At 45.4% G+C, this 24,169-nt stretch overlaps 1 protein-coding gene across 1 annotated transcript in view; it reads right to left on the reverse strand.

Moving 5' to 3' along the window:
* The window catches only part of Creg2 (cellular repressor of E1A stimulated genes 2), a 30,355-nt gene extending 20,712 nt beyond the window's left edge, over nt 1-9,643 (reverse strand). The window contains exons 1-2 of the mRNA XM_021172533.2: nt 8,937-9,643; nt 6,184-6,353 (exon numbers count right to left, since the gene is read on the reverse strand). Of these exons, the coding sequence (XP_021028192.1) occupies nt 6,184-6,353; nt 8,937-9,371 (605 nt within the window). The 5' untranslated portion in view covers nt 9,372-9,643. The remainder of the gene's footprint in view (nt 1-6,183; nt 6,354-8,936) is intronic.
* Nucleotides 9,644-24,169: the final 14,526 nt, after the last annotated feature.

Consider the following 24,169-nt stretch of genomic DNA (forward strand, 5'->3'; position numbering starts at 1 on the left):
AGACTTTAAATCATCTCAGGTTTCTTTTAACACCTATTTGATATAAATACTGTGCAAAGAATTGCTGTTCTAAACTGTTCAGGGGATAAAAGCTAGAAAATATCAGTTTATGTTCTATATAGACAAATTTTTTTCTGTAGTTGACTGAATCTGTGGATGGCACTCAAAGAAGGGCAGTCTTGCTGTAGAAAACATGGCATCCTAGGTGCCTGTTCTCACCCAGGGTTCACTACTGCAAGGCCTACTCAACCACAGACTCAAAGACCCTTGAGGTTCAACCCCACATTCTCCTGCATACCAAGGGAAATCTGAATATTTAATTTTATCCCAGCAGCAACATTTTGGCCATAAGGATGCATCAAAATGACCAATCTAGTGCTACCTATCTAGTACTGAATGTCACCCTAAATAGGTTTATTTATTTATTTTTTTATGTATGAGTGGTTTTGCCTGCATGCATGTGTACTGCAGGCATGCAGCACCCGCAAAGGCCAGCAGAGGGCATCTGAACCCTCGGAACTGGAGCTACGCACACTTGCAAGAGCAGCTGTGCGGGTGCTGAGAATCCATCCAGGGTCCTCTGCAAGAGCAGGCTGTCCTCTTAATGACCAAACCATCTCTTAAGCCCTGGATGTCACTTTTGAAGAGCAGGTGAAGCACTTAAACCAGTATACCCTGGCCAGGACAACTTCACCCAGCTGACCTTAGTAACTATACTAGAACATTAAGCAACAGAGAACAACAGCAGCCACAACAACCACAACCACAACAAATCAATAAAACAACTGACTAGGTGAGGTGGCACAGCACAAATTCATTTTACACGTTCACTTAAAAACTCTCGGCCAGGATGGAGCACTAGCTCGGTAGTTAAGTCATGAGGGGCTTAAGCGTGAGGGCTCAGGCATGAGGATTCAGGTTTGGATGCCAGCACCCTCGTAACAAGCAGATGTCCCACAGTCCCGTGTAACGCTATCTCTGAGGGATCTGTCACCCTCTTCTGCCCTTCACATGATTAAGCATGTGCACCTGTACACACATATGTACACATGACATACATATAAACAAAACAATACATCTAACAATAACAAGACTCCTTCTGGGCCATTGAAAATCTGCCTCACAGGAAGGAAGATGTATGTGTTTCATCTCTCAAGATACCAGCTTCTCCCTCCTTTAGCTAAACAAATACCATGAGCAATGTTCTCTTCATGGTTACAGTTCTCAAGCCTCTGGAACCTGGATCCACAATCTCCTTCACCCATTTCCACTTAGATTTAACTTTTACAAAAAAAAAAAAAGATATTTATTTATGTGTGTGAGTGCATGCCACATGTACACAGGTACTGGTGGAGATTAGAAGGAACACTGGGACCCCTGAGAGCTGGCGGTTACAGATGGCTGTGAACTGCCCACCCTGGGGCTGCGAACCAAACTCAGGTCTTCTGCAAGAGCGGTACGCATCATTAAGTGTTCAGCCATCTCTCCAGCCCCCGGATGAAACCTTTTAATACACAGCCAGCTAATGGACCGGAATACCATTTTGAGTGATACGCCGTGGGGGCCACTAAGTGGAAAGTGTTTTGTAGCTACCTGCCAAAGTACTTGTGCGAGCTTTGATCACAAAGAGCCTCGGGTCAGACTTTTAATTTGATAAAGCTGGATATAAATAAAATATTAAGAGAGTTGGCACAGCGAAGCAGCGGGCATCGTGATCTCTTCCGAGAAGGAATGGATGCCTGACCATTCAGGGCCCAGGAGGGCTCTGCTGATTTGCCTCATGCTTTCAGAGTTTAGCAGAGGGATGGCAGGATCTGAGTGGCCAGTAACTCAAGATGAAGAGTAAATGGGAGAGCAGCTGTGGTTGAATGTAGTGCGTGTTCTCGGAGAAAGCTTGGCTATGTGAGAGGATCTAGTGGTTTGCTCTGGTGTGCGTGTGGTTTGAATAGGTCCCTAGAGGTTCGTGGGCTTGGTCCCAGTGAAGCCGTATTGAGAAGCAGAATCTTTAAGAGGTGGGATTTGGTGGTCATGGGGGCACCACCCTTGGAAAGGGTCAATGCTAATCTCGAAGTGGTCTAGTTATACTGGGAGTGCTTTTTTATTAAAAAAAGGGGGGGAGGGGGGAGTTGGTCTGGTGATGCTATGTATTCAAATGCTAAATACTTTCCCCAAGATCTAGTTGCCCCTGACAACAAGGAAAAGATAGAGCCTCGTGTACACCAAGTGATGCTATGTAACCATGCCCCCACCCCCTGGTTGGGCAGTAGATAGAGGTAGGCAGGTTTTCAGTTACCTGGCTGGAGTCACATGTAGAAGGGAAAGAGGGAGAAAGGACAGGACCATGAGCACATGGCCGGGAGAAACAGCAAGTAACAAGGGACTGAGATATAAATTAAAACAGCTCCAAACCAAAGAGAGTCAAGACTTATGGATTGTAAATAAAACACCTGAATTGTGTGTCTTTTATACAGGCTAGCTAGAATATATAATTCCTTTTACAAAACACCACGCCTGATCCCTCTTGCTTCCTGCCCTGTGATTCAATCTTTCCTCTGCACCTGCCAGTTGCTGGGGGGGTGGTGGGGGTGACGAAGCCAAGTGGTCCTCACAGAGATGGGCACACACTAACACTATACTGTAAGTCTCTAGAGGTGTGAAACAAAACCCTTTTCTTTACAAACCATCAAGCCTCAGGTATGTTGTGACAGCCACAGGAAGTTGACTGATTTATCTATCCTTGCTCTGCTTAGTAAGCATAGACCTTTTCTACGCAGCTTTATCAAAGTTCTGAATGTACAGAGGCCTGATCAGTCTGCTCTTGTGATAGTCTTAAAGCTTATCCTTCTTATGGCTTATATGTCCACATTGGTGAAGACAGAGCTCACCAAACTGTGCTGGCACCAAGCCTGTGGGAGTCAGGGTGTACCCTGATAAAGACACAGGTAGGCCAGCAGCCAAAGAGCTGCACACCCGAGGATGCCCAAGGAGCCACGGAGATGGTTTCCAAACCAGCCTCTCCCTTCCCTTCCAAACTTGACTTGTGCTCTCTCTTCTGATGGCTCATCTAGGCCTGTGGGGACCCTGGGATGTATCAGCTACGCTACCCCACTGCACATGGCCCCAGAGGACTCTAAGCAGAGCACACAGCAAATGGGCAAACAGCATGGCTACAAGGTTCAGCCCACAGGATGCTTCGTCACAGCACAAGGTGAGGCTGTTTCTCTGAACACAAGTGACTGGAGCCTTCATGATCCTCACCATCATGCCATCTGGAGAGTTCTGAATCCCCTTCCCAGTCCCCAGAATTGCTGTGAAGTATTTGACAACAAGTCTGGGTCTCACCAGGGATATTTCCAGGTCTTGGGAACAGGCAGGAGTCGTCTTGTTGATCTCTCTAAACTCTACAAGGTTCTTTTCTGGGATGCAGTTCTGGTAATATCTTCTACCAGCTGCCTCTCTCTGGTTAGGTGGCCCCAAGGAGCTCCCTGCTTATCTGGGGGCTCTGGCACTTGCCTATCTTTTAATGCAGGCTTTGACTTACTAAGCCCTGTACTCAAATGTTTCTAACATTGTAGGTGAACCTCACATCTGGGCTTAAGTCATTCACAGGAAGGTAGAGCTTCATTTCAGAACATCTGATTGGAATTCTGACCATTGCTAAGGCCAATTTAATTTATACTATGTTTCAACACTTCAGAATTTTACTAGTGCTAGGGATTGGCAGTTCTGGGGAACAGTTCTATGGAAAGATTCTAGACACAGGGGCCGGTAGGTGTGGATGTTTCTGCGCATCAGTAGGGGATAGAGATGTGCCCTTGACCCTGGAGACATCATTTCTGGCCAGATGCTGTCTCATTTCTTACTCAGCATGGTACACCAATGTTTGTGCACATGCACACATACACACAGAGACATACAGACATACATATACACACATAGATGTTTGTGCACATGCACACAGACACACACACAGATACACACATATACACAAACACAGAGACACACATGCAAACCAACACACACATGCACACACAGACATACATAGACACACATAAAACACACAGACACACAGAGTCACAGACACACAGATACACACACAGACAGACATACACAGACACACACAGATACACAGACACACACAGATACACAGACACACACACAGAGACACAAGCAGACACACAGATACACACAGACACACACAGATACACAGATACATACAGATACACACAGACACACACAGATACACAGACACACACAGATACACACACACACAGATACACAGATACAGACACACACAGATACAGAGACACAGACAGACAGACAGACCCCCCACAGAGACACACAGATACAGAGATACACACAGGCACACACACAGATACACAGACACAGACAGACAGACAGACAGTCCAAAGTATGCAGGTAAGGGCAAGAGGCTGGAGACGGCCACTCTGAGACACTGCCCTCCTCCAGCCTCTATGGAGATTGCTTCCTCAACGCTTTGGATTTCAGTCCCTGTATGTCTGCTTGAGGCCTGCTGGTAGGCAAATCTTGTGCAGCCAAGTGTGGCTGGCTGCACATTGCTCCTGGAACTGAACCCTGTGGCTTGTCTTCCAGAGCAGGTGCACTCTGGGTTCTGGGAGCAATGCGTTCCAATATGACTGCTTTTAGGACCAGCAATTTAGGAAATTCTCCTGGGAATATATCTCTAGTAGCAGTGAGCTTGCTCAGAACAGGGAGACCATTCCATAACAAAAGAATGCTATTTCCCTGGCTTCCGGACATGACCTGGTGGGGAACAGTGGAAGTCCTTGAGTTTGAGTCTCTGTTGCTGAGGATAAATGGTGTGAGAGGGGCTAACAAGGCCTTTCCCAGGCTGCATTTGGTACCCTGTTCTTGCTGTAATTGGTTTCCACAAGAACAAACAGGATGGCTGCATGTTTGCTATGCTGTGTGTAGAGGGCAGAGCCTCAGACGTGGCAGGGAGCCAGCTGCTGCTCTCAATCACCTCTGTGTTTGCAGATAAGATGGTAGATGCCCAGGCCTAATCTACCCTTCCCTCCAGGCCACCCTGTGATGATTGTTAATCTCTGGACTGCCACAGGATCTCAGAGCAGTGTCTCCCTGGCAGCAAGTGATTTGGGGGTTTGCATCTTGAATTTAGATAACAGTGTCTGAATGAATGGATGCTCTAATTTTTTTTTTTTTTGCTTAAATGTCTTTAGAAGTCTTTTCTTCTTGAGAGTTTTTGAGAAATTGCATTAAAGGATGCTGGCTTGTATCCCATGCATCCCTTGGGGGAGAGAGGGGCTATAAATGAATTGAAAAAAACAATAGGCTCCAGCCTGAACATCCCAGGGAGACAAACTACTGGGTCTCTTTCTAGCCTGCAGCCTACTGTGCCCTTCTGGCTGTCAGTCATATGAGGCATCTTGGGTTGGGCACATAGCTTAGATGGTAGAGTGCTCATCGAGGCCCTGGGTTCAATCCTCCAGTACCGCATTAACCAATGTGGTACATCCTTGGCTACAGGTTAGGTTCAAGGCCAGTCTGGGCTCCATGAAAACCAGTCTCAAAAGCATTTTGTCTCACAGAAGGCACCCATGCCCAAGGCTCATAATCACTCCGTAGGGTAGACATGATTGTGCATACCAACTTGTGACTGTTCAGGGCAGTCTTCAGCTTTATGCCAGTTTCCAAGTGATCTACGCTCAGCAAACTGTGCACTAGGAAATTTGCTCTTTTTCTAGGCTGTGGGTACAGAAAAGTCCTCTGTGTTTCCCCTTTGAGTTCAGGATTCAACAAATTCCACTGTCAAACTCTTACTAGCAAATAAGCTTTTTGTTCACCTGAAGTCAATGCTGGCACTCTGATGGAAGCTAAGGCAGGCCAGGCTGAGCAGAGATGTCTGCTAGGTTAAGTGTAGCCTACACATTCCAACAGACAACAGTTTCTCTTTATAACAGGCTCACTGGATATATCACCCCAGTGAAAGTCAAAACCCATGCACCCTCACATTTTCACATGAATACATGTGAGATAGCTTGCTCCAAATCACATTCCTTGGTCTACAGTGCAACTCTCTAAGAAGGATGTCAATTTACATCTAAGGCCCTATGACAGTGGCCATACAGCCCACCTTCTACCTCTGCCCAAACCCCTAGGAACAAACCCTCCCTCCTTTACCTGCAAAACTCTCCCTCAGACTCCGGCAGCATCAGCGAGGCTGTGGGGTTCTTCACCAGGTCAGCCACCGCAGGGTCCTTGGCTGTCATGTAGAAGAAAGGGATCCCTGTGCTATTGTGGACGGGGCCATCACTGATGGCCAGGCAGCTCCCAAAGGGCAGTCCTTGGATCTAACAAATACAACAATAACAAAGACAAAAAGGTTTTGTGGTGGCAGAGCTACGCGTAACAAGCTGGGACCAAACTTGGTGTTTCCCGCTGGGACCTTGCTTGGACCACTTGCATGCCTCGGCGGATTTCACAGGGAGACTATTTGGGCTCTGTGGTCCCAATCTAAGCAACTCAAAACAGTGATGCTTTCAGAATTTCTCTGGGGGTGGGGCTGCGCAGGGAAGTGCATTCTGTCTGGAAGCTGAAGGGTTATTCTAGATGCTGACTTCACACAGTGAATGTAGTCGTTTTATTGAAGGGAGAGGGACTACTAGGCTCTTGGAGAAGACAGTGCTGGGCCTTTCCCACAAGCTCCTCTTAAATAACCACTGCATTTCTCATCCCCTGCATTCTTTATTAAACTTTGGGGGATAAACTTAATTAGTTTTAACAAACTGCTTGGTCTTTGGGATGTCAAGAATATTTTAAATTGTTTCAGATGGGGCAACAACATTACTTCATCTATTTCTTCATCAGTTCTATGTTATATTATGATCAATAACTTTTCTTTATATAACTGAACAGGTTATGGGAAAATGTTATGTTAGATACCATTCTAGCATAAATGGAAGTCACAGAAGCATGATATACTGATCTTTGCTTGTGCTCACCTAGTGGACGCTTATGTGACATTAAATTAAAGTGTTTAGGTCTTAGCTTTCCCCAAACTCTGCCATCCCTGCTTTGCCCCTTACAAAGAACCCTCCTGTTAGTGAAGCCGCCATTGTGTTCCAAGCACCTGACATGGTGGGCAAGATTCTGAAAGGAAAGGCTTTAGTAATTTAGAAATATGAAACATTAACGAGTTCTCCAAACGGTAGTATGACATCACCCACAGATTCTATTTCCAGGCTATCATGAACTGCTCAGCGGTTCATGCAAATGTTCTCTGAATTTACTGTTTGGATTCAAAGTCAACACTGGAAGAGCCTAAAGAAGCCAGCAAAAGAGCTGTCGGAGGTCAAAACAACTTCAACACAACGACCGACCCGCAAGGACAGTGGATGGTTTCTCTTGTACCTGTTTCTGTGAGGCAGGGCCGGGACATGTATCTAGAGTTGGCTCTGAACTCACAATTCTCCTGCCTTAGCTGTGTTAGCATGGGCTACCCAGGCTGACTGGCACCCAGCTTCTTTGTTTTGTGTGTGCCTGAGTGTGTGGTACTTCTGCATAGTGTGTATTCATGGTGGTCAGAGGTCAACCTCCTGGCCTCCCTGTGTCTTTCCTCAGGGTCCAGGACTTTTGGGGTTTTTTTTTTTTTGTTATTGTTGTTGTTGTTTGTTTTTTAGAAAGAGTCTGTCACTGGCCTGGGACTCCCGAAGAAGGCTAGGTTAGCTTGCCAGCAAGCCCTAAAGATCCACCTGTTTCAGCAGACTCAGCACTGTGACCATAAATTAACACCACCCTGCTTGGTGCTTTAAAAAAGAAAACAAACAAGCAAACAAAAGAACATGGATTCTGGAGGTTGAATAACACAGACTCTCAATCATTCTACAGCCCAGCCTCTTCCCTAGCTTCAGGCAGTAGATTTGTAATTGTCTGAACTGATTTGTTATAAACCTAGAGATTAGCTTCATATTTAAAGTCTGTATTCTATTAAGGTATATGTTAGATGTGTAAAAAGTCTTTGAACCCTGGGAATACAGAACTGGCTTAGATTCAGATGTAGAAAGAGGACAAGATCATTGCCATTAGTAGGATAAAGTTGTCATTAAATATTTTTTTAAGAAGAAGGAGAAGAAGAAAGAACTTTCAAACTCTGCCCACCGAATTTCTTAGTTTTATAGATGCTTTGGCCAAGCTGGGGTTAGTGAGACCCAGAGCTGTGGCAAGAACCACACCGTGGGATACATAACAAAGCCCTTCCCTGCACAGATTAAACAGGGGCTGGGATCACATCTCTGTTTACCAGACAGGGCTAGAAGCTTTCTGGAGGCTCTTCTTAGGGAATACAGAGCCTCGGCCCCTCTTCATGCCATTCTGGGTGGAAGGAAGCAGGATAAAATGTGAATACAGTTTTGTGGATCGAAAGAGACGAATTGCAGCCGAAACAGCTCCTCCAGCTGTTACCTTTTGCTTAAGTCCTCTTTCTGAGAAATCTGAGTTCCATTTTTTTTTTTTTAAGTGTAAATGTCTACCGGAGTGTGGATGGCATTCTTCTTCCACACCCACTTGGTGTGGGAGGCGGTGCCAGAGTCTGTCTGCAGGACTGTCGGAGCCTGCAGGAGCTGGGAACTGGATGCGCCTCATCTGTGATTCCAAAAGCGATCCTGCCTGTGTTCCAGGTTTCCAGCTTGTCACTGTTTATCTGATCATCTCTTTGGCCATTTTAGTACACAGGGATTCAATCACTAACCACGAGACTGTTTCCCAGCTTCTCCTTCCTCCCCACTCACATGCACTTGGCCGGATGGACCGACCCATGCACACTCTGGTTCCGTTATTCACAGGGCATTTGCAGCCTATGAACCTGTGAAACCCGAGTCGCCCTGCGTCCTGGAAGGGAGACGCTCACCGCCCCCGCGTCCCGACCTCTGGCTTACCTTTTCGTGGGTAGACACCGTGGCCAGACAGCCCCAGGAGCTAGCGTGGGCTAGGGAGCGGGCGGTGCTGGCATGCACCCTGGGGCCAGGGGATGCCTCAGATGAGCCGCTCTCCCGCCGGTAGGAGAACATGCCACGCGCGGCCGGTGCGGGCCTGGCGCGGGCGGAGCCCCGAGGTCGCAGGTGCGTGTCCTCCTTGTGCGCCGAGGCCGGAAAGCTCTGCTGCCAGATGCTACTCGAGTCCTCCAGCAGCGCGGGCAGCGCCTCCTCAGTGGATGCGCTGTCCAGCTCCTCGTCTACCTCGTTGGTGACAGCCCAGGACACCGAGCTCACAATCACGTAGCCGGCGGCTGGGGACAACAGGGCGCTGCAGCATAGCAACCAGGACAGGCGACTCCCTGGCCAAGCAGGACGCTCCCTGCCGGACAGCGACATCTTCTTGGAGGCGACGCGCTCTGTGGCGGGGACCACTGGCCAAGCAGCGGCCAGCCAGGGGCGCCCCCCTGCGGCGGAGCGTGCGTTGGAACCCTTCTCCCCGTGATAGGATTCCCGGGTTGAGGGTCTCCAATCAGTCCGGGGCCGAGGTTCCCTATTGCCTTACACTCCCGTAAGAAGCGACGTCTGCTGCACGACCAGAGTCCCCTGCGCCCACCGCCGCTGCTGGGCTCAGAGTCCACGCGTGTCTTGGTTTTCCGCAGGATGGGAAGCGTTTTGCAGCCAGAGGGTGGGCGTTCACAGCTCAGGCTCAATGCACTCCTCCGCTCGTCAGCTGTGCGATTCTACCAAGCTGATTAACTTCTCTGAGCCAACAAGAAGGGCATCGCCAGGCTCAGTTATTGCACCCCATCACCTCCGCAGAACCGAGAACCACAATACGCCCACATCTTCCATCACTCACCCAGTCAGCGGTGTTGTGCGGCTAGCGACACAGACTAATAGAACTTTGTTGTTGGGTTTTTTGTTGTTGTTGTTGTTTTGTTTTTTTTCGAGACACGGTTTCTCTGTATAGCCCTGGCTGTCCTGGAACTCACTCTGTAGACCAGGCTAGCTTCGAACTCAGAAATCTGCCTGTCTCTGCCTCCCAAGTGCTGGGATTAAAGGTGTGCGCCACCTCTGCCCGGCTTAATAGCGCATTTTAGAAACCATCTTGTTCCAGTAAGAAGTTTAATAAATATCAAAATAACTTCAAAGTAATTATAATTTCTTACCTATTCTTATGATATCCAGTCTTTGTCCCACCGTGGAATATTTTCTATAGCTCATATTCCTAAAATGCAAGAGTCCTGCACTAACTGGTTCTATAAGACAGTATCTTGAAATGGGATTTGAGTTTTTCCTACATGTCTTCACTGTGCCCTGCTGTGAAACTCCTGTGACTCTTCCTGGATGCCTGGATGCCAGAGTACCCTGCCAATGTGGACACAGCTGGTCTCTTTCTCTTCTGCATGGGAACTTCTTGTCTCTCCCTGGCTGCCCCTGACTGCTCTTTCTCTCTCTCTTTCCTCCCAACCCCTTCTCTGCTCTCCGTCTGCTTTGAAACATTGATGGTGTCTTCAGTTTCTCCCCAAGACATCTTGTTTACTCTCATGGCTTCTGCTGGTATCGGCTGCTGCTCTCTCCCCAGCTTCACAGACCCTCTTATCCCCTGTTTGGGGGAAAGATGTGTTCCATGGTCTTGAGAGGCAAAATGGGAAGTCATGGAAATACTACACACTGCAGCCAGGCATGATGGCACACACCTGTTATCCCAGCACTCGACAGGTGGAGGCAGGAGAATCAGGAGTTCAAGGTCAGCCTTAGTTAGGTAAGCAAATTTGAGACCAGCCTAGACTACATGAGACACCACCTCAAGATCCACCATAAAAACCAACAACTCCTCCTCCCTGAAATACAAATTAAAAACCATCCAGATCTTGTTCTATCATGTTCTGATTGTGGGATAGTGGCATGTCACTGTTGCCTCTGCAAAATGGGGACGGTTACATCTCCCCCACCAGGGGTTGGATGTCAAGCCTCATCTCTAGTGTCAGGAGAGAGCTTATCCTCAGAGGAAAAAGATGATGAATGTTTCAACCTCAGGAAAGGAAAAGGGATTGAACTGATATATCAGTGTGGGAAGAGGACCTGCAGATGGTAATCTCATTTCCTCTGTGGCTCTCATGGCAGGATCAATCCACCTTCTCTTTCCTCATGCCTGAGTTGGCCAGCTATGGCAGAGGCATGTGCCTCCTCTGGTGGAATGAGTTCAGTTGTAGAACCTCGTAGGAGTCCCACAGATCTCTTGCATTTCTATGGGTATCAAGATGTTGTATTGTAAAAGCTAGAGAGGGTGTATTTGTACAGATTCACGCGTCACTCCCATGGACCTGTTAGCGGTCAAGACGTGGGCTTGAGTGTATTTAACTTTGCTAGTTAATTCTGTGTAAATAATTATTATGGGATGTCAAACTGGCTTAAACACCAATTATACTATCAGAGTGTGAGAGTTCCTATTTTCTTCATTCTTATCTATTTAGATTATTGTCAGATTAAGAGATGTCATTGGCTCTTATCCATAGCTGGGAGCAGGGCAATGATAGGTACTCATTGATTTATTTGCTTTAACTTGATTACCAGTTGTATTAGCTGCCTTTTCTTCACTATGACCAAATTACCCAACACAGCAGTGAAAGGAGGAAAGGTTTATCTTGGCTCCAGAATTAGTAGGATTTGGCCCATCATGGCAAGAAGGGCACAAGGCACAGAGAGGTTCATGTCATGGCACATCAGGAAGCAGAGAAAGGGGAATTCTAGTGTTACCCTTTCCCCCATTTATTCCCTCAGACACACGCAGAGCTGTGCCTCGCCATCTTCTAGATGATTCTACATCCAGTCAGATTGATAATTGAGGCTACATCACTGGAACAGGTTGTTTTCTGTTTAAGAATATTGGCTCCTCACCCCACCACGGCGAGAGGCACAGCATCAAAGCTCTTCCCTTCACCATGGGTAAGAGTTCAGCTCAATACTATGCGCCTTGCTGCGCATGCATCTGTAGAACATTGGTGTCCTGCCATCCTCCAAACATCAGCTTCCTGTTTCCTTAGCTCAGCCTCTGACAGGCATCACATTGCCTTCTGTTTTTGATGAATTTGATCATTTTCATGCCTCAGACAAATTCAATCCCGAAGAGGACTGGCTAATTTCCTTCAAGGTTCTTTCAAGGTCCACCCATGTTGTGGCATCTGACAGGTTTTTCTTCTTTTAAGAGTAATATTCCACATTATTTGTGTACTGATTTCTATCATTTGTCTATCAGTGAACATTTCAGCTGTTTCCACTTGGTGGCTATTATGAGGTATGCTATTGATAGAACCTAGTGGGGAAACCCCCCACTCAATTCCCGATTCATCGTGCACCCAAAGAATCATGAATAGACCACCCTGATGTAATTACATGAGGTAGTTTAATGATGGAGCTCCAGACCAACATGCATCCCACACAGGAGATAACGGATGTCGGCCATGAGGCTCGGAAGCTAGGGGTTTTTATGGAGTAAGGGACTTAGGGGTGTGGAATTCAGCAAAGCGACATACTATTGGCTTATTCAAACATCAGCAGAAAAATTACATATATGTGCAGGGTGTCAGAGTTCTGTGAGTTGTTGACTCAGTTTAGATAGCCCTGTTATGTCCTCACATTCCTCTTTATCTTTAAGGTTAAACTGTTCCCAGGAATGTTTTAACTACGGGGCATACCCAGGTTTGTTTTTCTTTTTTCTCAGCCCCAGGCAGCCTCTAGCTCACAAACAACCAGCAATTTCTGAGTACTTTATATGACTTACAGGTCTTGAAATTTCATCTTTCTTTCACTATCATTAACTCAGGGGTGTAGATATATGGTGGAGGTGTTAAAGTGAAAATTCTGGTTTTTTTGGAGACTCAGTTAGGTTATAACGATGCTTTGCTGGGCAGATAGGTGAAAGAATGTTTTGCTAAAACAGACCCAAGAAAGAATGTTTTGCTGAAGGAGACACAGGTGAAAGGATATTTTGCTATAGCAAACATGTAAAAGGATGTGTACTGCTTAGAAGGAATATACAAATGACTCCACCGTCAGTGGGAGCCCCAGTATTGGTTCACTTTGCTCTGTCTCTCTAGTCTTCACTGGCAATACACATGTATTGGTTCACCTTACATTGCGTTGCTGAGTTCAACTTGTGGTGGCTTCATAGAGAGAAACTCGACAAAGAACTTCTTGTGAGGTTCCTGTGGCTTCTTGCTGCTTTTGTGGACTCAGGCTGATTGGTGAGCCTAGAGGTTTCTTTTGGGTTGAACCACAGCTGCTGATTCATGTGTGGTATTGTTGGAGTTTGTCAAAAGATCCTCACTCACAAAGACCACAGAAATTGCCATCGCTGCAAACTGCATGAGGATTTTTATTGATCCAACATGTTGAGGATCCCCCTCTCAGCATGCAGGCCAGAGGAGAGACCCAGAACAAAGAAAGACACTTTTTATACCTTTGTAAGGGGCAGATTTGGGTATCAGGGTAGCTGGCTTATTCTAATTGGTGTAGAAAGTAACCTTTCCAGGTATTGGTTGGTTTGCATAGTGACTACCTCTGGCCTAGTGACTCACTTTGCTTGCCCTCATGGTGGGTTATTATGATTTGGTTAGCAAAGCAGTAGTACATTTTGAACTTATGGATCAGCTATTAAATTATGGCTGTTAACGTCAGGGGAATCCTAGCAAGGTCAGGGTGGTTTTGTGTGTGTGTGTGTGGTTTTTTTTTCCCCTCAGAATTCAGTGTAGGGCAGGGTAGGGGGATTGCTAATCTTGTTATGGTAATTTCTCTGAGAACAGCTAATAATATTTTGGCAGCTGTAGGCTTAATCATTTTGACCACTAAAACTATGTTTTTACATTTGTTTAGTCAGCCAGCTTCCTTATCTGGTTCTGTACTTGGCCTGCTAGGACAGTCTGGAAAGTCCTTTTCGAAGGGGGAAGGTACTGGGTGGTCTTGAACTCATTTTGGATATTATAGTATCTGCTGAGTGCGCTGTACAGCGGCTGCTGATTCATGTTTGTCTTTGCTACTGGACTGAGAACAATGAAGACTGGGATTGTCCCTAAGAACTATTTCTAAAGAGGTCTACTTCTCCTGCATCCTAATAACCGTTCTTTTCCATTACTGGTAGGTGGTGGGCTAGAGGGGGGTTGAAAACTTATCGAGGTAGGTTGTGAAAAACATATGCCTCCAGGGTGGTATTCATTCTCTCAGATAAATACCCAGAAGTGGGATTAATGGGTCGTATGGTGGTTCTGTTTTTGTTTTCTTTTTTGAGATAGGGTCTTTCTACACATTCCTAACTGTTCTAGTTTATTTTTCACTTTTGACATTAAATAGTTAATGAAAATATATTTACATCATTTACCTCCTTCCCTTTCTTCCTCCGATCCTTAAAAAGTTCCCCCCAATCCCTGCCCTGTCTTCCAATCACTCCCTCTCAAACTCATGACTTGGTTTTTAAAGATTATTTTGTCTATACATACATACATACATACAAACATGCAATCTGCTCAGTCCATTTAGAGTTGCTGCTGTGTGCCTATGATTTCAGGGCTGAGCAATTGGTATTGCAAAACCAATCAGGGGGCTCACCTCTGAGGGAGACTCATTCTCTCTCTTTCGGGAGTCTTTGTCTATGGGCGGGGCACCATGAGATTTCCCCTTCCATGTGAGAGTACCCAGGGTAGCTGGTGTGCTTCTTCAGGTCCTGTCTGGACAGATCTATTGTTGTGCTATCATGGCTGAAACTTCCCTGTTGCTCCCAGACACAATCTCACAGTGGGCTTCTTGGTCCTTTGACTCTTACAATTTAATTTTTTTCATATTATCTGCAGCACTGGTTTTTTTTTGTTTTCCTTGTGTTTGCTTTTAAGCATTGGCTGTCCTAGCAGGTGTGAGGTGATGTATCACTGTAACTTATGTCCATCCTTCCCCGATGACCACTAATGTCAGCCTCTTCTGGTGTGTGCTCTGCCCATGGACACAGCTTCTTGGTAGAGATGTTTATTTAGGTTCTTTGCTCATCTAAAAACTGGATTTTATTTTTGTTGTTGAATTGTAGGAGGTTTCTGTATGTATTTTAGATGTTAATACTTTGACCAAGTTTGCTTTCTGTTAATGTGATAAAACACTTTGACCAAAAGCAACTTGAGGGCTAGATCAGTTCAGTTTCTGTTGCTGTGATAAAATGTGGACCAGAAGCAGCTTGGGGAAGAAAGGGTCTATTTTGTTCTCAAAACTCCCATGTCACAATCCATCACTGAGAGAAGCCAAGGCAGGAACCTAGAGGCTGAAACTGAAGCAGAGCCCATGCAGGAAAGTGTTTACCGGTCTGCTTTCAGGTCACATTCAGACACTTCTACACAACTCAGGACCACCCACCTAGGGGTGGCACCTCCCACTGTGGGCTAGGCCTTAGTCTATTAATCAAGTAAAAGCAGACAAGCCCACAAGACAATCTGATGGCGGCAATTCCTCAACTGCGGTTTCCTCTTCCCAGGTGTCTCCAGTTTGTGACAAATTGATACAAACTAGCCAGTACAGGGGAGGAAAGGGAGGGTTTATTTCAACCTATACAGTATGGACTGCCTTTGGAGGATCTCAAGGTAGGAACTAAAGCAGATACCATGGAAGATCTCGGGTTGCTGGGTCACTCCCCGACACATGCCTAGCTGGTTTGTCTGTATAGCCCAGCTTGCCTATCAGTGGTGGTGCCAGCCACAATGGGCTGGGCCTTTCCATATGAGTCTGACAGTCTCTCACAGACATGGCCACAGGCCAGCCTGACGGAGGCAGTGCTTCAGACAAGATTCTTGCTTCTTAGGTGACTTCTGTCAGGTTGACAGTAAGAACAAGCCAGCACACTCCTTGTCCGACACGTCGCTCACAACTATTTTCTCATTCCGTAGCTTTCTGGTGTGTCATTCACCTTGTTGGGCCTATTAATAAATGGATGCATCCCCACTTGTCTGGATTTGCACTTTCTGCCTGTACATGTGGTGTCATTTCTGATGCATCACTGCCAAGACCAACCCGAGAAGCTCCCCTGCTGTGTTCTCTGCAAGCTTTCCCCGGATTTCACATCCAAGTCTTCAGTCCATTTTGAGTTAATTTTGTATGTGGTATAAGATCAAAGTATGCAGATATATAGCTTTTAAAACAACATTTGTGGAGGAGACTATTCTTCTCCATGTTGTGTAGTTTCAGGGAACTTGCTGAAGATTAGCAGGCTCTGTCAAAAGCCAACCTAATTTTTTCTCTTTTCCTTGTGTTTATTTCTAATTAAATACTTTTAATTGTCTTCTTTCTACTACTTGTGGGGTTCATTTATTCTTTTGGTAATTTGCTGTGGTATAATCTTGAGTTATTTATTTATTTATTTGTTTATTTATTTTTTTATTGAGACTGTTTCAGTGTGTATTCCAGGCTGGCCTTGAAGTCACTACATGGCCCAGGCTAGTCTCAAATTCCCAACATGTCTCTTACCCCGTCAACCTCTGGGATTACAGGCGCACACAACTTTCTTCATTCTAAATGTAGGTATCTGATGCTATGAATTTCCTTTATGTCTGCTATTTCTGTGTCCCCTAAGTTTTGGTGTGTGTCTTTGTTTTTTTGTTTTTAATGGCTTGACATGACATCCTGGGAAGAGGAACCCCAGGTGAGAAAATGCCTTCTTTAGATTGACCTGCAGGCACACTGTAATGCATCTTGATTAATGATTGGTATGGGAGGGCCCAGCTCTCTGGGGGATTCCTCCCCACCCTCATAGGCAGGTGGTCCTTGGTGGTGTAAGAAAGCAGGATGAGCAGGACACAGGGAATACACTAGTACGGAGTACCCCTCCATGGTCCCCACTTCAATTCCTGCCTCCAGGTTCCAGTCCTGACTCTCTTCGAGATGGATTGCAACTGTGAGACGAAATAAACCCTTTGCTCCTGTGTTGCCCTTTGGCCAGTGTTTCTCACAGTAGCAGAAATATAACTAATATAGTGTGTGCTTCATTTCCTTTTTGTTTGTTTTAAAGTACACTCTAAATTTTTCTTTGGTTTGACCCCCTGGTTATTCAAGGGAGTATGATTTTCACATATTTTCATATCTTCCAGGGCTTTTTCCCCCTGCTTTTTAATTCTAGTTTCATGTAATTATGCTCAAATAATACTTAGTATAATTTCAGCTTCCTGGGGGCAAGTCCAATCTTCATTGTCAGGATATCCAATTTCTTCTTCTCCTCTCTTTGCTCATGACCACTTGACAAAATGCAACAGTAGCAACTTGGAGCAGCAGGGGCAGCAGCAGCCACCATAGGCCCTCTCAGGGCTCTCCCATTTACACCCTCTACAGAGTCCCCAAAGTTATACTATCTGCAGCTGTCAAGAACATGCCCCTGCTAGAGCACAGGGCAAATCACAATCACCTGCTGTAAAGCAGCCTCCTATTGCACACCTGGGACTAAAACAAAAATATATTCATACAACATAACTGGATTTTTAGAGAAACCAAAATTCTCAGTACGTTTTATTTCTCCTTTATTTTTAAAAATTTCATGTATGTGTGCTGTATTTACATCATTCCCTCCGTCCTTCCAGCTCTTCCTGTTTCTCCCCACTTCATCTCATATTCATGGTCTCCTTTTCTTTATAATTATTCACACGCACACACACACACACACACACACACGCAAATATGCACACACACACATATACACCCCACAAATACAAATAAATGCACATATATGCACACACACCATAGATACATGCACACACATACCCCCCCACCACTCCAACCCAGTTCAACTTTACCCTGTTTCCTCTCTCTCACAGTCCACCACCCCACATGAATACACTGTCTTTGTCTTCAGACACACCAGAAGAGGGCATCAGACACCATTACAGATGGTTTTGAGGCATCAGGTGGTTGCTGGGAATTGAACTCCCAACCTCTTAAAGAGCAGTTGGTGCTCTTAGCCACTGAGCCACCTCTGCAGACCCCCCTCTCCATTTTTCTATAAGCTTGTGCATGCCCTGAAGTTTAAACATAGGCTATGTGAACAGTATAGTTAGATTCCCGACCCCACAAGCCCCCAGAAGTGTTTCTTTGCTCTGTCTTTCCACTGAACAGTGTAACCAACTAACATTTAAGGCTGTTACTGATGGGGAAGAACCCATGGTCACCATCTGGCTGGTTTTGATCTAGTAGCTTCTGTCCCTTCCCCCTTCTGCTGTATTTGTGTACTGTCTAATTTTGTGTCAACTTGACACAGCTGGAGTTATCACAGAGAAAGGAGCTTCAGTTGAGGAAATGCCTCCATGAGATCCAACTGTAAGGCATTTTCTCAATTAGTGATCAAGGGGGAAAGGCCCCTTGTGGGTGGGACCATCTCTGGGCTGGTAGTCTTGGTTCTATAAGAGAGCAGGCTGAGCAAGCCAGGGGAAGCCAGCCAGTAAGGAACATCCCTCCATGGCCTTTGCATCAGCTCCTGCTTCCTGACCTGCTTGAGTTCCAGTCCTGACTTCCTTGGTGATGAACAGCAGTATGGAAGTGTAAACCGAATAAACCGTTTCCTCCCCAACTTGCTTCTTGGTCATGATGTTTGTGCAGGAATAGAAACCCTAAGACAATTTGTATCCACTGATTGTCTTTGTTCTCAGTACTGACACACTTTGATTCTTTTTACAGTTTTGTTTGTAGGCCAATGCACTTGAAACCAATGAAATATTGTTTTAATTGCACACACAAATGTTACTCTTTTGAGTCCTCTGGACTTATGTAATTAATGTCATATGTATATATATATATACATATATATATATAATACTATATATCTTTTAGTATTGTATAGACATTAATATAATTTTATACATTAATATGTTCTTACAGTTGTGGTTATTTACTCTTGTCTTTGCTTTTTGAAAAGATTTATTGTTATTTTACTTGTGCCTTTGGGAGTTCACATGCACCCTGTGTGTTCATGGGCCTGTAGAGGCCATAAAAAGGCAGAGTTTACAGGTATTTAACTGTTGCTTGCTGTGGGTGCAGGTCTTCTGCAAGAGCAACAAGTGCTCTTAACCACTGAGCCATTTTCCAGCCCGTCTCTTAACTTCTATAACAGAATTAAATGTGTTTTTTTTACACTATATCAGCATCAATACTATTTGTAGTTGTCTGTGTGTTTACTTTAGTCTTAGTCAGTGTCCTATGGCTGTGAAGAGACACCATGACCACAGCAACTCTTATAAAAGAAAGCATTTAATTGGGGCTGGCTATGTGTTCACAGCTTTTGGCCATTATCATCATGACTGGGAGCATGGAATCATGTAGGAGACATGGTGCTGGGGAGTAGTTGAGAGTTCCACATCTTGATCCAGAGATAGGAGGAAGGGAGAGACAGAAGGTAGTGGGGAGGGAGAGCTAGCTTGAGCTTTTGAAACCCCAACACCCATTCTCAGTGACATACTTCCTCCCACAAGGCCACACCTCCCAGTCCCTGTCAAGTAGTGCCACTCCCTAATGGCCAAGCATTGAAATATGTAAGCCTATGGGGGCCATTCCTATTTGAATCCATACTTGGCTATCCAGCTTTGGACTTTCATCTGATTTTCCGTGGCTGTCCAGTGTCTTTGAACTCAAAGACCTCACTTGAGCATTTCTTGTAGCTAGATGTGATGGTGACAGGTTTGGGATTTACCTGGGAGAATCTCTCCTTTTCATAATTGAAGGGCATCCCTGTTCATTTTTCTCCCTTATTATGATTCTGCATAGACTCCCTCTTCCTTCTGGCCGGCCATGCTTCCTGAGATCTTCCCATCGCTATGCAGAGCTCCCCTGTATGAGATGAGGCATTTTTTGTTTAGTTCAACTGCCTTTGCTTCTTCCAAAATAGTTCAGCAGTGATGTGTCCTGAAGTGGACTTCTTTAGGTTCATGTGGTCAGAGTCCACTGGGCATCTTAAATTGGGGTAATCATTTCCCTTCACACGTGTGAGGAGTCCACACACGTGCTTTGAGTAAGCTTTGCATGTGTCTCTTTTTTGTTTTCTCTCTGGGGTCCTTATAGTACATTACTGGTACCTCAGTGGTGTCTGATGAGCCCTCACCTCTTTTTTTCTTTTTATTCATTTGTCTTTTCTTCACCTCTGTTTGTTTCAAGTCTGCTTATGATTCTACCTTCTCGATCAAATCTGATGCTTAACTTCTCTGGTCATTTTTAAAAAAAATTTAGTTACTATGTTTTCATCTCTAAACATTCTGCTCTTTTCCCTCTCTCTTAGTTGATATAGGCTTATTAGATAATATTTCTTTTACAATTTTTTGATTAGATAGAAATTCTGCTATATAAGAACATTAAAATATTTACTGTTATAATAATTACATATTATATATTTGATAACAGATTTATATCCATAATATGCGAAGGTCTTTTATAACACAACAAAAAGAAAATAAAGAACCAAATTCTAAATAGGGGAAGAATTTAAACAGTTGTCTTCCCAAGGAGAGAAGTAATGACCTCCAAGTACATGAGAGGATGCTCAGCATTTGTCATTAGGGGTAGGCAACTGGAACCATGAAATGCTCCTCCGTCCTTTCCCAGGGGGGCTGCAATCAAACAGGGAGGGCACCCATGGGAGGAGCACGGTGATGAACTGGATCCTTCCTATATTGCTGATGGTTTAGCATGTCACCACTGGGAAATCACTATGGTAGACACAGATAAGCCAGGAGTTCCACTGCTAGGCATACATGTTGTGTATGTGTCAATAATTCTTGTGTATCTGTCAGTGCTGTTGCATGTCTGACAGTGCTGTTGTGTGTCTGTCAGTGCTGTTGTGTCTCTGTCAGTGCTGTTGTGTGTCTGCCAGAGCTGTTGTGTGTCTCTGTCAGTGCTGTTGTGTGTCTGCCAGTACTGTTGTGTGTCTGTCAGGATGCTGTGATATCAGATATCACAGCTTGATAGTAAAATGGGTGTCTTAGCCTTGGGTTTTTGTTTCCTGGGGAATGAATGAATACTTCCATGTGTAGAGGGCAAATGCTCTACAACTGAGTTACTTCTCCCTTAGAAGACAACACTGATCAGAAATCCAGAACCATTTTAAATTCATGGCTCCTATCTCAAGGATGACCCTGGACTGTGAGGTATGGCCACACACTTCATTCCGTTCTCTGGCCCTTCTGGAACTCACTCTTTCTTTTAACCTCCTTACATTTGATTTCAAATTCCACGCTGTGAGAGAGGCTCTGCTCCAGTGCCCCTCAGGAAGCCTCCAGTCATCTCTGGTACCCTGTGCTTCTCTACTGCTAACCCCCAGGTAAGATGTTCTGCTGCTTTAATCTGTTCATTGAGTCAGTATCTGTGGTTCTCTACCCAGTGCATAAGCTTCACCAACATTAGAGACTTGCTTCTTTACTCATGGTACCTGGGAAAAGAATAAATCTATGACAAATACTTAATTTTGGAACATACTGCTATACATTTTAAATGAAATATCCCTTTCTGGGAAATTGTCTGCTGCCAGAATGTTAGTGGGTTTCTAACTTATCATCCTGAGGGAAAATTTATGTTCCGAGATGTCTGTGGGTGTAGCTATTATTACCCCAGAGAGAGATGTGATGTGCCTCCCTTTCTGTAAGCGCCACACTGACAGTGGTATGCCTTGGGGCAATCCCTGTCTGTGCAGGGTCTCATCAGTATTCCTATTTCCAATTATTGTTCCAGAAAAAGTCCTATTGCTAGTGTGCATTCCTGGGGAGCCTGTGTTTCTGCTACGTCATTAATTTAGAAATGCCACAGAAGTGATATGGGGTCTGCAGAAGGTGCTCCCTCTTGTCTGATGTCATTGAGCAGCAGTTCAGGCTGTCCTAACAAGACAATCGGGGACGACGGCCTAGACATTAGTTGGAGTGAGCTGAAGTCCGCAAGTTGTGTGGCAAAGTGATCGAGGCAGTTCCGGACCCTGAACACCTCCTGGTGCTCACCTCTGTTAGTGCCACTTCTTCTCTGGCTCTGAGCACAGCAATATGACTTGCTTGGGCCAATGGCACATGAATAAAACGAAGATACCATGCTGTGGATCTCCACCTCTGCTCTCCTCAGGGCTCCCTCTGCAAAGAGAATGCATGCTTCCCAGACGACCGCCAAGTCATCCCAGCTAAAGCTTTCCTGGCCCAATCAGTCCTCAGCAGGTCTGTCAGAGGCCACCTCCGAGGCTCAGGAGCAGCTAAGCAACCTGTGGACTGTAGGGAAACGCTAAGTGAACAGTGGCCATGTCAGGATGTGGAGGGGCCGGCACGCAGCTGCAGCTAGCAGCAGAAGAAGACAGGCTGCAGCCTTCTCTGCAGGCTATTTCTAGCCCCTGGGTAAATATTCAAACTCGAGGAATGGCAGAGTGGTTTCCTGTGCCCACTTGTGACCAAGCAACAGGAGACTCTCAGTATTCCATGAGACCAACGCATCCTTCTTGACAGACAGTGGCTCTTCTATCCTGCTGGGAATGGCTGCAGGCCTGGGGCAGGCAGAGGTAGATTAATAAAATTGCACCTCACCCAGACCCCTGCTTGGCTAAACAGAAGGAACACTGGGAGTTAAAGCAGGGCACTCCTCTGTGACATGTCCATTTGTCCACACAGGGCACCTCTGTCCACACCCCAGGGCACGCAAGCCCTTCTGGCTTTTCAAAGCCAGCTTACTTTTCTTAGAATCTTCTGGGTACTTCTTAGCCCTGCTCTCTCCAGGAAACCTCAGCCCAAGCCTTGTCATGTGAGCAACTCATCTTAGTAGTCATCGATTTCCAATATCAGAGACCGAGCCCAAGATCTTATATGTGCTGAACAAGCGCTGTACCACTGGTCACATGCCTGGTGCTCAATTTCTTGTTTATTATTATTTTAAGATTTTAGTTCATTACATTTTTTGACTTTTCCAGTTGATTAATTAATTGTGCATGTGGTGGTGTTTGGAGGGAGAATTTGGAATCAAGTCTTTCCTTCCACCATGCGGGTCCCAAGGACTGAACTCAAATCATCAGGCTTGGTAGCCAGTGCCTTTACCTGCTGAGCTGTCTCACCAGCCCCTGTTGTAGCTTTTCCCCCATGACTCAGCAACCAACTGCCTGTCTGTTTATGTGTTAGCAAACAAGAGACATAAACAAAACAGCCTCTGGGGGGAAGGAGAGTATTGTCAGTGTCTGAGTATTGTCTCTGAGACGCTTTACTTGCAGAGAGCTTGGGGCGGAGGTAGCTAGGGTGGGATCTAAAATGTGATTGGCCTCAAAACCATGGTGATGCTTATTTTAAAACAACTTTTATTTTGAATTTTAATCTGTGTGTGTACACATGGATGTGGACTTATGCACGTGAGTGCAGTGAACAGAGAAGCCACAAGAGGGTGTTGGGTCCCCCAAAACTTAAGCTAGAGGTGGCTGCAAGCTGGGGACTGAACCTGACTCCTCTGAAGCAGAGAAGCAGGATCAAGCACTCTTACCTGCTGTGTGCTCTCTCCAGCCCCAAAGATGACAAATTCTGGTGTGACCCAGTTCCTTTTCTTCAAACTTCTATGCATATAGGAAATTAAATTCATTTCTGCAGGCAAATCTAATTCCCCTCATATGTGGAACTAAATGATATGTAATTTCTCAAGTCATTTCATTTACACCAGGAATCGTGTTAATCATCTATCTACCAGTTGCAGAAATTGTATCCGTACAGCAGGGATACACAAATTTTCAACAACTTTTAATATTGTGCTTCAGAAAAGGGTCCTGTTGTAGACATTTTTGGATTATAATTCTACCTCATGCTTTGAAAACTGAGGTAATGAAGTGGGTGGTTAGCCACACCAGGGAGTGCTAGAGAGAGAGAGAGAGAGAGAGAGAGAGAGCACACACACACATGAATGGGCAGAAGGGCAGGTCTCAGTGGGCTTCCTCCTGCTCTTCATGACTGATGGGTTTTTCTACAAGTTCTGTTTTGATGGGGGCACAACAAAGGGGACGAGAAACACCGGCTTGTATTTCTCAAACTGTACCTTTCTCCGGAAACCTAGCCACTTCTTACTCCACGTGAGATTTCTTAAGCTGGCCTTCTGCCCTGTCCCCAGAGAGGACTGTCTAAAAAGATCCAAAGGAACAGCGAGAGGCAAGACGGATTATTCTCAAAATTAGTTTATAGTTTGATCAAATACAATTC

The sequence above is a fragment of the Mus caroli genome, unplaced genomic scaffold, assembly GCF_978045245.1.
Source record: "Mus caroli unplaced genomic scaffold, Mus_caroli_1 scaffold_1, whole genome shotgun sequence".
In the NCBI taxonomy this organism is placed as follows: Eukaryota; Metazoa; Chordata; class Mammalia; order Rodentia; family Muridae; genus Mus; species Mus caroli.